The sequence below is a fragment of the Siphateles boraxobius genome, unplaced genomic scaffold (assembly GCF_051911475.1).
Source record: "Siphateles boraxobius isolate OS27281-9 unplaced genomic scaffold, OSU_SipBor_1 35, whole genome shotgun sequence".
Classification (NCBI taxonomy): domain Eukaryota; kingdom Metazoa; phylum Chordata; class Actinopteri; order Cypriniformes; family Leuciscidae; genus Siphateles; species Siphateles boraxobius.
Window position 1 is genome coordinate 13993852 of NW_027508975.1, and position 11917 is coordinate 14005768.

The following is an 11917-nucleotide window of genomic DNA, read 5'->3' on the forward strand; positions in this document are numbered from 1 at the left end:
TAAACTGTAATAACAGGTAGCCTTATGCAATGTTTTTCAAGACAAGAATGATAGCTCTCTGTTGTTTAAAATCCCCTCCAGTCTGTTACATGGTCCATGTTTACATTACAGTACAAATTATTCCTTTCCCCTTTTGTATATATGGTAATAACTGTTCAACTACATCTAATTATTTTGATAGTATTTTCATTTTATTCAGTTATTCAGTTTTGTATTTTGCTAGGTTTTGATCATACCTTTAACAGTTTTGGAAATAACAGACTTTCCAAGATTGGCCTGTAGGTACATTTTGGCGGTGGTGTCTCTGAGTAAGAAAGTGAAAAATGTAATTTTAAAGATGCAGTCATTGAACGCATTTTGTGCTAAAGCAATGGAAAAAGATCCACAGTTTAGCCCACATAGACTGCTGCTGTCCTCGATGTGTAAAGAGGTTTGAAAAAGTAACCAAAGTATTGAGAAATTGGTTCAAGCAATTGTAAAAAAAACAACAACTGAAAAACATTAGAGAGGTTTGGGTAGACAGACAGACAGGTAGACAGATTACTTACTTTTGACTTCATTTTGGATGACAGTGTTGTCAGGCTTCTGTCTGTTCTTTCTTCTGTTCTTGCTAGCACTACAGGACAGTATCAGCAGCAGGAGACACAACATCACAACACACTGCATCCTTCCTGCTTATTCACGCCGTCACACTACAAATGAATCATATTATACATTTCATTTTCAGTTTTGAAAACATGTCTCTAAAATAATGCATCACTTTTTGATATTCTCAGTACATCCTGACAGATCCTTAATAATAGCATTGCAGAAACATTTTAAAAACATTATACATGATATGTTAATACAATTGTGTTTGGCAACAAACATCCTGTTACAGGACTATTTTAAAGTCTACTGTGGGACAGCAGTATATCCATCAAGAAATAAATTCAAAATAAAACTTTCATAAAAGCAGTTACTCGGTTCAGGCTGTGCGTTACAGTAATTTTTAGCACAATAAATAGTGCAATTAGATTTTAAGTCAAACAATTAAACTGATCATTACAACACTTTTACACCTGGCCCAAAGTTCCACATCTGAAAATCAGAATCTTGACAATAGAAATTATGAGGGTCAGGAAGAGCACTATCTTATGAAGTACCCTGAGGCAGTCATGCACGTGTCCTGTCCATTTTAGCCCTGAAGGTGCTACAAAATCACTTCACAGCAGTACAGTGTGACACAAGCATGCTGCTGCTATTTCAGTGAATTTTACTGAGAAAACTTTACCTTTTATTTGATGGCGATGTTGTTTTTTTCACATTTTCACATGCGCTAAATGCACATTTTATCCCTTTTTTAGGTGAAAGTTTTTTAAACTCCTTCTGTGCTGCTACAAATAATATATACAAATAATTTAATATTTAACACATAATTCTATTAATATGCTTTTATTTTACTCTCTGTATCATGAAGCTCTGGACTTTTTCTGCACTTATTCATATCAATAGCCGTAACACATAAAGGAAATCTTTTCTATATGTAGACTTCTCTAGTTTCTTGCGTCCAACAAAATAACAAATATAGTATGCAAATTAAAAGTAGGAATTGATTAAGATGGTTCCTTACCTAAATATTTACTGCTGTACTGTCTTTCTCCTTAATAGTCCAGTCATCCAGTTAATCATTCATGTCCAGTTACATCCTCATCGTGTGTGATATCTCCGTATGAAAGAGCTAGAGGCAGAACAGGCAAAGTTTCATTAAGGCCAGGCATATATTCTGCGAATAATGCAGTAATACCCTCTCTGTACTCACTCTGTGCTCAGTGTGCCAGTATCCTGACAGTAACCGGCTCACTGCTCAGGGACTCATAGAGTTAAACCCCCTTTTGTCAGTGGATTGGGAGGGTGAGTATTCTGACAGGCTTGATTCCTGTCAAACATTTTATGCGTGTCTTTATCAGCCATTAGCTCACAGACGTAGTGTAAAAAGTTTTCACTGGAAAAATAAACAAGACTGTCTTCAGCTAAATTATATTATACTTAATATAACAATTGCTTGCGCTCTAACTTTAATACAACTATCATGGGCAGATGGCAGAGGAAAATCCTTTGAGAAATATGCAGGTCTAAACTGGATTTCAATCAGTATCCTCAAGCAAAAAAATGTCTCTTTTAGGAACTGCAAGACCCGTCTCACCTAAAAAATATAGCCTTTTAATGTAATTTCTTTCATTTAATTTGTATTCATATACACACAAGGACATCACAGATTTCAAAGTTGTTGTTGTTGTTTTTTTTAGATATTTATTATTTCTTAGGTTGCGTTTTACAAACAGAAGGCATTATGTAGGCCTATACACTGCTAGTGAAGTTTGGAGTTTCTATACAATATGGATGAGTTGGACCAGTGGAGAAAAAACTTGGTCTTAGCATATATCTATCATATCATTAAATCTACTGACTTGTGCTGAAATGCTTGAAATTAATTTTGTAGATAAATTGTCTGCAATATATATATATATATATATATATATATATATATATATATATATATATATATATATATATTATATTATTATATTTTATATTATATTATTGTATACATTTATATTTATTGTTTTCAATGGATGGGTTGGACCAGTGCAGGAAAAACTATTACAGCTTCAAGCGGGTCCAGAATGAACAGGACTGGAATCTAGGCTGTCGACTTTGAAGAACATAAAATATAAGATAATTTGGGAATTGTTTGGTCACTACACCATTCCATTACTTCAGTTTGAATATTGCAGAAATAATAATACAAAAAAAAGAGTAGGTGTGTTGAAACGGTTGATCACATCTACTTTTCCTGAATGTTTCCTTGAACTACATAGTTCAGAAAAGGGTCACATCACATACCCTATTCCCAACCTTGTCATTCTGATAAATCTCAGTTCTTTGAAAAATGTGGAAACGATCAACGATCTTGATGGCACAGTGAGTGAAATACCTCTCCACTTGACAAGCTATAAAAAATGTGACAGGACAACGAGGCACTCAAAATGACTTACAGAGAGGAGGAGTCGGAGAACATCAGTGGAGAACCACAGCAAATACAGCAACAGCCTTCAATAATTTAGGCAATATATAATAATAAATTATAATTTATAATTTATTGACGGTAAGATAAGTTTAATTTGTCTGTCTCTGAAAGTCAAATGTTTCCTCTAATGTAAAAGTCATAAATCTGTTAACAAATGCTTGCTGTGCTGTTGTAATTACAAATAAGCCATGCCTCAGATGTAAAAGCTCAAATCACATTACACGTATTATGACAATGTGATGTCATCATGAGCCATATTTTTAAACAGCACTTAAGATGTCACTTGTAGCACATAAGTGGAAAGTTGACACTTTATGAAAGAGATATATGAAGCATGTCTGCTATATTTACATCCTCAATCTTTTTTAAAGTGGGTGTTCTACATGAAATGTTTGAGTCAAAGGTTAAAAATTTTGACTCTGAAACAGTCATTGTATTTTTAAATCTGATATCCCTATAGTATATCCCTTTTCTTCCGACCTGAAACCTTACAAATTAGTCTATTACACAATGAAAATTGTAGTATAAATACTTTTTGATTACTTTTGAGCTAACTTGTTTATCACATTGATTTGAATAGGATAATCTTGCACCAAATTCTATTCTTTTGTTATCAACAACATGAAGTGCATTAAACATTGTGCCAGGATTTGCCGAATTAGGCTTCAGGAAGTAACTGCAGATGATCCATGATTACATATAATCAGTTGCTATCCAGAACTGACAGTAATTTACAGATTTCCAACAAATATGATGTGATATGCCCATTTTTGCCGTTTCTGTTGACAGTATGAGCATGACAAATCATTTCTCTACAAATTGTTTCTGGTGGAGTTTGTCAAGTTGGTTTCTTCTCTGCTGCTCCACTTTAAATCCCATTTTTCATTTTTTATTATTTTAGTACTTTTATGAAGTCACCAAATTGAAGTAAATTCCAAATCTGCTGCCGGGGCGCATCAAAGGGAGTCATGACAAGGAAAAACTGATGTTTTAATCATTCTGTGCCTTTAAGCATTTGCACAATTAACTGTAGAATGAGCTTTGACTTCACTTGTGAACTTTAGGTGTTCAGTATGGCCAAAATATGTATAATATGTGCTTCTGTTGTTGCCCTTTCATTGGATAAATTGCTGGAATTGGAAAAAGCATCTGCTAAACGAGATGCAAATGTAAAGTGCTGCAGAGATTTGCTGTTGCATGGCACTAAAAGACAGTTTATCGGCCCTGAGAACTTACATGCATGACCACAGGGTACGAAAGTTTTCCTTGAACCAATTGTGCTTGGGTGATTTGTTAAACATGTCAGAAGATGATATGGAGAAACCTTCCTGAGGCAGTGAGCACATCCGTGGAGCAGATAGATCTGATGCTGCAGGAAATCTCTAGTGCAAACCCTTAAATGCTTAGATGAATCAGAAAAGTCTACTTTAGAAGAAAAATACAGTATGATGTTGTGTTATCTTAATTAAGGGCAAAGGTCAAGGTGATGTCAACTTAATGACATGTGGCAGTAATGTTACTTTTTGATCTACAAGGTGGAGTAAATTAACCTCTATGGGTTTGCCAACAATCTAATGTCAATTTATAACTATTTTGGCAAATTGGTGGCTAAAAACTCTGAATTTGTACAAACTCATTTGTAGTCTACGTTTTAGAATTTGTTTACACCCCAGTCACGGGTAGGCCTATACTATTTAGCGGTGGACCTTCACGTTCTTTGTTAGTATGATTCACATTTGACGAAAATCGGGACCTCGTAAAATAGCTACTTTTTTCTGGGTGTGTTAGGCTACTCCCTGTTGTGTTGACATGTGTAGGTCGGTTCGATTGGTCCGGACAAAAAAATGTGTCCTGTTCCAGCGTTCACATTGGCATTTAACACCGGACCAGATCCCGAACCTAGACACATATGTTCACAACCTGATTAGTCAGCTTTTATTAGTATATTTCATGACAAACTTACCGAACATCCAAAACAATGCTGTGTGCTGGGCTAAATGCGCTCGTTGTAGGCCTATGCGTAGCCTGCCTGCAAACGATAATATTTTGACCAGCTGAGAACTCGTAGAGATTATAAAATGTGTCGGAATCCATCCGTCACACACACCAGACACACACACAAATGAAGATCTACTGCCTGTACCGAACTGTGATGGGCAACATCGCGACTACGAGAAAAAACTGGTATGCTTGAGCATTTTGTCCTTTTTAGGGTTGCATCTTGTTGCGTTTTTGGTTTATTTAACGGTATGTCTTTGTCCGTGTTGCGTTCTTGAACCATGCACACCAGAGTTCGCTTGGAAGTTCACCAAATCTGCCAACTGTGAACACACCCGTGACACCCCTAGAGATCTGGTTGGTTTGCACAAATTTGTTTGCACATATTTGGTCGGGGCATTTGTTATACTGAAATAATAATATAAACAATGACTGAATGTTTAATTATTTGATCAAAGCGTGCACTTGGATGACCACATGGTTCCACTTCAACTAAGCAATTTATGTTTCTAAAAAGTTGTCTGTCTATTAGGCTATAATAATATTAATTAATGCATTTATTTATTCTTAAAGTAGCCTAGCTGTTCTGCATGAAATGTTTGAGTCAAATGTGAAAATCTTGACTCTATACGTTTACATCTGATAAAATTGGCATATAACCTATATAAACATCTGACTTAAAACCATTTAGAAAGTAAATATCACTGTAATCAGTGCTAAGTAGATTAGGGTACTTGCGAGTTGTAGTAGGCTACATTAAAACAAATTACATGAAGAAAATTGTAGTTAGCAACAATCTATTACATGACACATTTTAGGGAATATAATCTGACTAGGTTACTTATAATTACTTTTACATTCCTTTTGACCTAACTCGTTGATCACATTGATTTGATTAGGATAATGTATGACACTTTTACATGCCAGGCCATCCCAAACTGCAGGGGGTTTGAAAAAAGTCCAATAATTAATTAAATTGTATATATATATATTAAATTAGTTAATTTATATTCAAATTTATATTATATTATATATATATATATATATATATATATATATATATATACACACACATATGTTCAGGCAGGTAAATATTTCTTCTACCAAAAGCTGGTATAGATTTGCTAAATGAGAAGAGGATGTTACTCATTTCCAATACAAATAAAGTCTAATTTATCTTCTGGTTCCTGTTGTTTTATTTAACATTATATTTTAAAAAGAGATTGTTGTTAGTCTTTTCAAATACTAATAAAATAAAATGTGAATTTTTGTGTACATAACTTTTTTTCTGGCTATAGATACTGCCACACTCTTGTGCAAGTGGTACAAACAGCACTTTGTCAGAACTTGCAACAAATATGGCAGCTGCTTGACCTCGGGCAACTCCTCACCACACTGAGCACTACAGAGGCAGGCCACCTATGCTCATCATATAAAATACTACAAAATGCAGAATGTATCTTTTACCCTAATGCCTTTTACCCTGATGAAGGTGGTTTGTCCTGTCAAAAATACGGGAGTTACTCAACATGACAGCTATATTGAAGTGACTGCTTGAGGTATTTGGCTCATTCGCCCCCTCCTGACACGTTGTCATTTACTGATTGATGAATTTTGTAATGGTACAAGTTTTTTCCACAGAAATATTAGCCTCCCTCGCATAATTAAACAAGAAAATTCCAATATTCTGGTTTTAGTTTCCAAAGAGTATCAGTCTCCTCTGCTCACTGGTCTGGAGTAAATAGTAAATATAACACCATAGTCTTATTATAAGGTGCAAAACTCTACTGCTCGAGCCCTTACATATAATTTAAAAATCTGCAAATATCACTCCCATCCTTTACCAACTTCAGTGGCTTCCTGCGGTCAATCGCATCCAGTTTAAACTTTTAGTCTTAGTTTATAAAGCCTGTCATGGCCCCGCACCCCAATACCTTGCTGAGTTAGTGCAACACTATGTTCCTGCCCACAGTGTCCAGACCCTTAGATCTAGCAATTACAATTTGCTTATCGTACCCAAGTATAAACTCTCTACTAGGTGGTAGGGCTTTTAGTGTTATAGGCCCTAAGCAATGGAATAAGCTGCCCCCCAATCTTCGTGCCACCACTAACCTCCAGGGCCCGTATCCCTTAAGAATTTTTGTGCAAAAAGTGGCTCCTAGCGGCCAAATTCTAAGAACATTCTCAGAGTCATGACGTTTTCTTAGAATTTCCCCTAAAAGTGACACGAAAATCCCAGTTAATATAAAAGCTATTCCTCAAGATTCCTAGCGCTTAAAAGGGCTCCTAAGGCGAGATCTGCTAAGAGCAGGGAAGAGGACTTTTAGTGGCTTAGGAGTTCCCCTAAGCAGCTGCACAAAATGGCCAACAGAGGAGGCAGGAGAGATGTCCTGCAAACACTGGATGACAGGGAATTATTGAGATGCTACAGACATTGATAAAAGCTGAGCCGTGTTACCCTCGTTAAGACCACACTGAGTTGTAACGTTGCAATTTATACTTCATTAAGGACAGCCCCTTGAGATAGGCCATCTTGTTTTCAATGGGGTCCATATGGGAGTGAAAGTACAAAATATGCCAGGTAGGATATTAAAATGAGCAAATAAGACACAAATCATTATTTGAACAGGGTGTAATGAGCTTAAGTTTTCACATATTTTAGATTCTAATGTTAGGCTATAACCCCTACAGCTAACTATTCATTTTCCAGATATTTTCTTGAATGTGAAATATTATTTACAATTACAGTCTGCAAAAGATTAGAGTGTATAATTATGTTTATTGATTTGAGGGTACATCCTTTGCTCATTATCACCAAAAGTTCATTTTCATCAAACTTGTAGGATCAACCAATCACGGCTTTTGAAATGATGACTCATACCTAGCAACGGGGTCAACCACACCTCCTCACTAAGATAGGATTTTCCATCCATTCCTTGCTCAGAGTTCACTGAAAATGTTCTGGAATCACTTCTAAGCTAAAACTCCTGGCAAGGAATTTTTAGGTTAAGTTAGGAGCTCTCTGAGAGGATTCTCAGAATCTTTAGGGATACGGGCCCAACCTTTAAATCTCAACTTAAAACTCATCTATTCACCATGCTCAGTAAATAATAATTTTCTTCTATACTTCTCTGTCTTCCACTTTTTCAGTATTTAGGTTGTTTACTTTATCGAAATGTATGTTTTCTGTGATTCTTTTACTTCTCATGTTATTTGCAGTTATTTGTTGTCTCCATCTGCTTTCTGCTTGTTTGATTGTTATAATAAGCAGATTGCTTGTCTCTTTGTCTGCCAACTGTTTGTATTGTTTTGTGAAGCGACCTTGGGTTCTTGAAAGGCGCTATAAAAAATAAACATATTATTATATTATAGGCTTATTATATTACAAATAATGTTAGTTAACTAAAAATTGTCATAATAAAAATTTATAAAATTAAACCAAGACCATTTCAAATCCATATACTTTTTACAATTATTTATAAAAAAGTAAAACAGTAAGATGAAGTTTTTCACTTCATTGCCATCTAGTGGTAGAATAAAAAAAGGTTTCTTGAACAGACTTGTATGAAAAAATTATCAAAATGAATTAACTTAGTGTCCACTTTCAGAAAATGCTAGGAGACAAGCATTGAATAAAATAACCTGAAAATAATTCATTAGGTTTTGAATGTGCAATAGTAACATCAAAATGTGTCTGTAGACCAGCCTCACATATCCCCTTATTCAACAATATACACTGTATTACTTGCTATGTGCATAGTAATTTGCCTTAAAGGGATAGTTCTCCAAAAATGTTAATTCTGTCATCATTTACTCACCCTCGTGTTGTTCCAAAACTGTTTGAGTTTGTTTCTTCTGTTGAACACAAAACCATTGATTTCCATAGTATTTATTTTCCATACTATGGAAGTCATAGGGTCCATCAACTGATTGGTTACAAACATTCTACAAAATATATTTTGTGTTCAGCAGAACATTTTATTCAATAATAAAAACATACTTGATTACTTAAATTACCGATGAGTCATTAAAAAAACTTATTTTTATTTGTGTACAATCAATGTAAATGAAAACATGTAATTCTTATTTAGAAATAACTACATTAATAAAATTCAAGTGCTTTCGGTACATTAAGTGTTGAACTAAGTTCACTTCAAGTGCAAATATACTTTGTACTTTTAATATATTTTGTACAAGTATACTTTACACTTTTAAATCAAATTGTAATTCATTAGAAAAATCTAGAACAAAACTCTCTCAATCCATTCATGTAGTCATGCTTTGCTTAATGGTGAAAAATACATAATGTAAAAATGGCACAAACGTTTATTTTAATTATGTCGCGGTGTCGCGGACGACACTGTAATTTATGTACGTGCCAAGACAAAACATCTGGCTGCTGCTAAACTTACAACAGCTATGGATCAAATCACCAATTGGCTAAATCGCTCGTGCCTTCAACTAAACATAGATAAAACTGTGGGAATGTTTTTCACAAAGTGACAATGTAATGTTGTTTCAAACATAATGATATCTGGTCAAAACATTAGTATTGTGCCCCAAGTCAAGTATTTGGGCGTTATTATTGATTCTAATCTTTCTTTTAAACCACATATTAAAAACGTGTGCAAAAGGGTCAAGTTTAGTTTAGCTAATTTTAGACATATTAGAAATGCACTGACTTTTCATGCTGCCAAATTATTTATGGATACCATGATTGTGTCACATCTAACATACTGTCTGACAAGTTGGGGTCAAACTAATGGTTTAACATTAAAGCCATTGGCAACTCTCTATAAAAAAACTCTCAAAGTTTTGGACCAGAAGCCTAATAGTTCCCATCATTGTATAATTCTTAAAAATCATAAACTGCTAAGCTGGGAAGGTGTAATTAAATACAAAAACATCAGTTTGGTCCACAAAATTATGCATAATAACGCTCCAGCTCCTCTCAATTCATTTATAATCCAACGCCATAACAACAGTCAGATTACCAGAAGCACCACACGAGGTGATCTTACTATCCCATTTAGGAAAAGCACATTCGGTCAATTATCATTTTCTATTAAAGCGATACAAAATAGGAATTTACTGCCCACTACAATCAAAGATATACATATGTATTTCAATTTTACTATACATCTTAAAAACTGGCTGTCTGACAATTACAGCTGCACACACTAATTTGACAGATGTGTTGTGTATTTGATGTGACATGATCATGTTGTTGCCACTTCGTTTCTCCTGCCTGCCTCAATGTTATGTCCAGTATGTGCCTTAATGTACCTTAATGTGGCCTCTGTATGATTATTGTTTGTGTCTTGTTGTATTGTTTTACTGTATGAATTGTTATTGTGTCTTTGCAATCTGTGTCTGCTTGCTTATTTGTTTGAATTGTGTGTCACATGTTTAGTATGTCTGTCCCCTTTGTGATAAGTCCTGCTGTAAATATAATTGTAACGTATTTTATTGATGTATGCCCATTGACAACTGGCCGGGGACTACAGCTGGAAATTAGCCGTAGAGGCTAAAGCTGCTCTTTTTCTTTCAAAAGGGGACTGTCCACGTTATTAAAAACTAAAAAAAAATAAAAATAAAATTACCAAATTTGTTGTAAATAACTTTCAGAATTATTTTGTCAATGTACAACTGTAGAAGTCTTAATTAGTTAAATAAATGCGAACACAATGTTTATATAAGTTTTATTTTAAGTAACAAAAACTGGACAAACAGTAAATATCCAATTATACAAAAACTGTAAAATGAAAATAAAAGTGCTGTTTAACCACTTAATGACACCTCAAACGGGTAATACTGGGGATATTCATGAAGAACTTTCAGGCTTTCGTTGTACAGCTCCAGATCTGCAAAGCAAGAGGAAATATTTTATATCTCAGTGCAAATGACACTGACAATAAAACTATAATAATCAATATAACAAATAATACCGAAAGAGACTTTGTCCTCACGATACTGGGTATGTGAAACAGCCATGATTGTTCCTTTGTTGGACACCATTCCAATAACCTCTACAATCCCACTCAGCTCTTCATCCAGCTAAACAGGATGGGGGGAAATATGACCTTTTTAATAAATACCAAAATCATACACAGAGGTGCATCATATGCTGTGAACTGATCACTCACAGGATCACTGAGCTCCACTGATGCAGTCTTTCCTTCTCCATCTGTAAGCGTAAGAGTCTTTCCTGATGGATGGACCTGTCAATAATACACAACCATACTGTTATGTTCACACGCTAGACTCACACTCTTCCAACAAGTTTTTATTATGCAATGCGTGGAACAATTCGCCCTAATAGCCTCGTCTTGCAGTTAATATGACACTGAAAACTACTCATACACTAAACCGTATCATAACACTTATATCATGCATCATTCGCGCTTGATTTTCATTATAGAGCTAGCTAACGATAGATGGTTCATTATGGAGTAAAAGAATGATCAAATGTTCATTATTCAGGACATGAATAGAAGTGAATAAACCTTTTCCAAGCGTCCAATGAAGCAGACTGGTCGATTGATGTGTTGAGACAACATCGACGTATTGATTCTGGGCTTCGGGGACTCATAAACGCCTGACATTGTGGATGTTTACGGCAAAACACACAAGAAATAAAACCCAAAATGACTTCAGTCGAGTCAAACAGAACCGCGGGAAACTCGGATCAAGTGACGTATTTTTATCCGGATGACCGCATATCCGGTGCGTCAGAGAAAAGCGCTCGAAATAAATAGCCTGTTAACTATCGTTCCTAGTTGTGGTAAGTCCGAATCATTTCCGCTCATTCTTTTGATTATTTTATTTTATTTTTTATTGCCTGTCAAA

At 35.0% G+C, this 11917-nt stretch overlaps 2 protein-coding genes across 2 annotated transcripts in view; both read right to left on the reverse strand.

Annotated features, from left to right (window-relative positions):
- col28a1a (collagen, type XXVIII, alpha 1a) overlaps positions 1-1910 on the reverse strand; it is a 29807-nt gene extending 27897 nt beyond the window's left edge. The window contains exons 1-3 of the mRNA XM_077196492.1: positions 1802-1910; positions 1613-1720; positions 549-692 (exon numbers count right to left, since the gene is read on the reverse strand). Of these exons, the coding sequence (XP_077052607.1) occupies positions 549-666 (118 nt within the window). The 5' untranslated portion in view covers positions 667-692; positions 1613-1720; positions 1802-1910. The remainder of the gene's footprint in view (positions 1-548; positions 693-1612; positions 1721-1801) is intronic.
- Positions 1911-10753: 8843 nt separating this feature from the next.
- On the reverse strand, positions 10754-11807 carry rpa3 (replication protein A3). The gene is made up of 4 exons (XM_077196695.1): positions 11575-11807; positions 11215-11289; positions 11017-11125; positions 10754-10932 (listed from the first exon to the last, which is right to left on the reverse strand). The coding sequence occupies exons 1-4, from the start codon at positions 11671-11673 to the stop codon at positions 10850-10852; spliced, it is 366 nt and encodes a 121-aa protein (XP_077052810.1). The 5' UTR covers positions 11674-11807; the 3' UTR covers positions 10754-10849.
- Between the last annotated feature and the right edge of the window lie 110 nt (positions 11808-11917).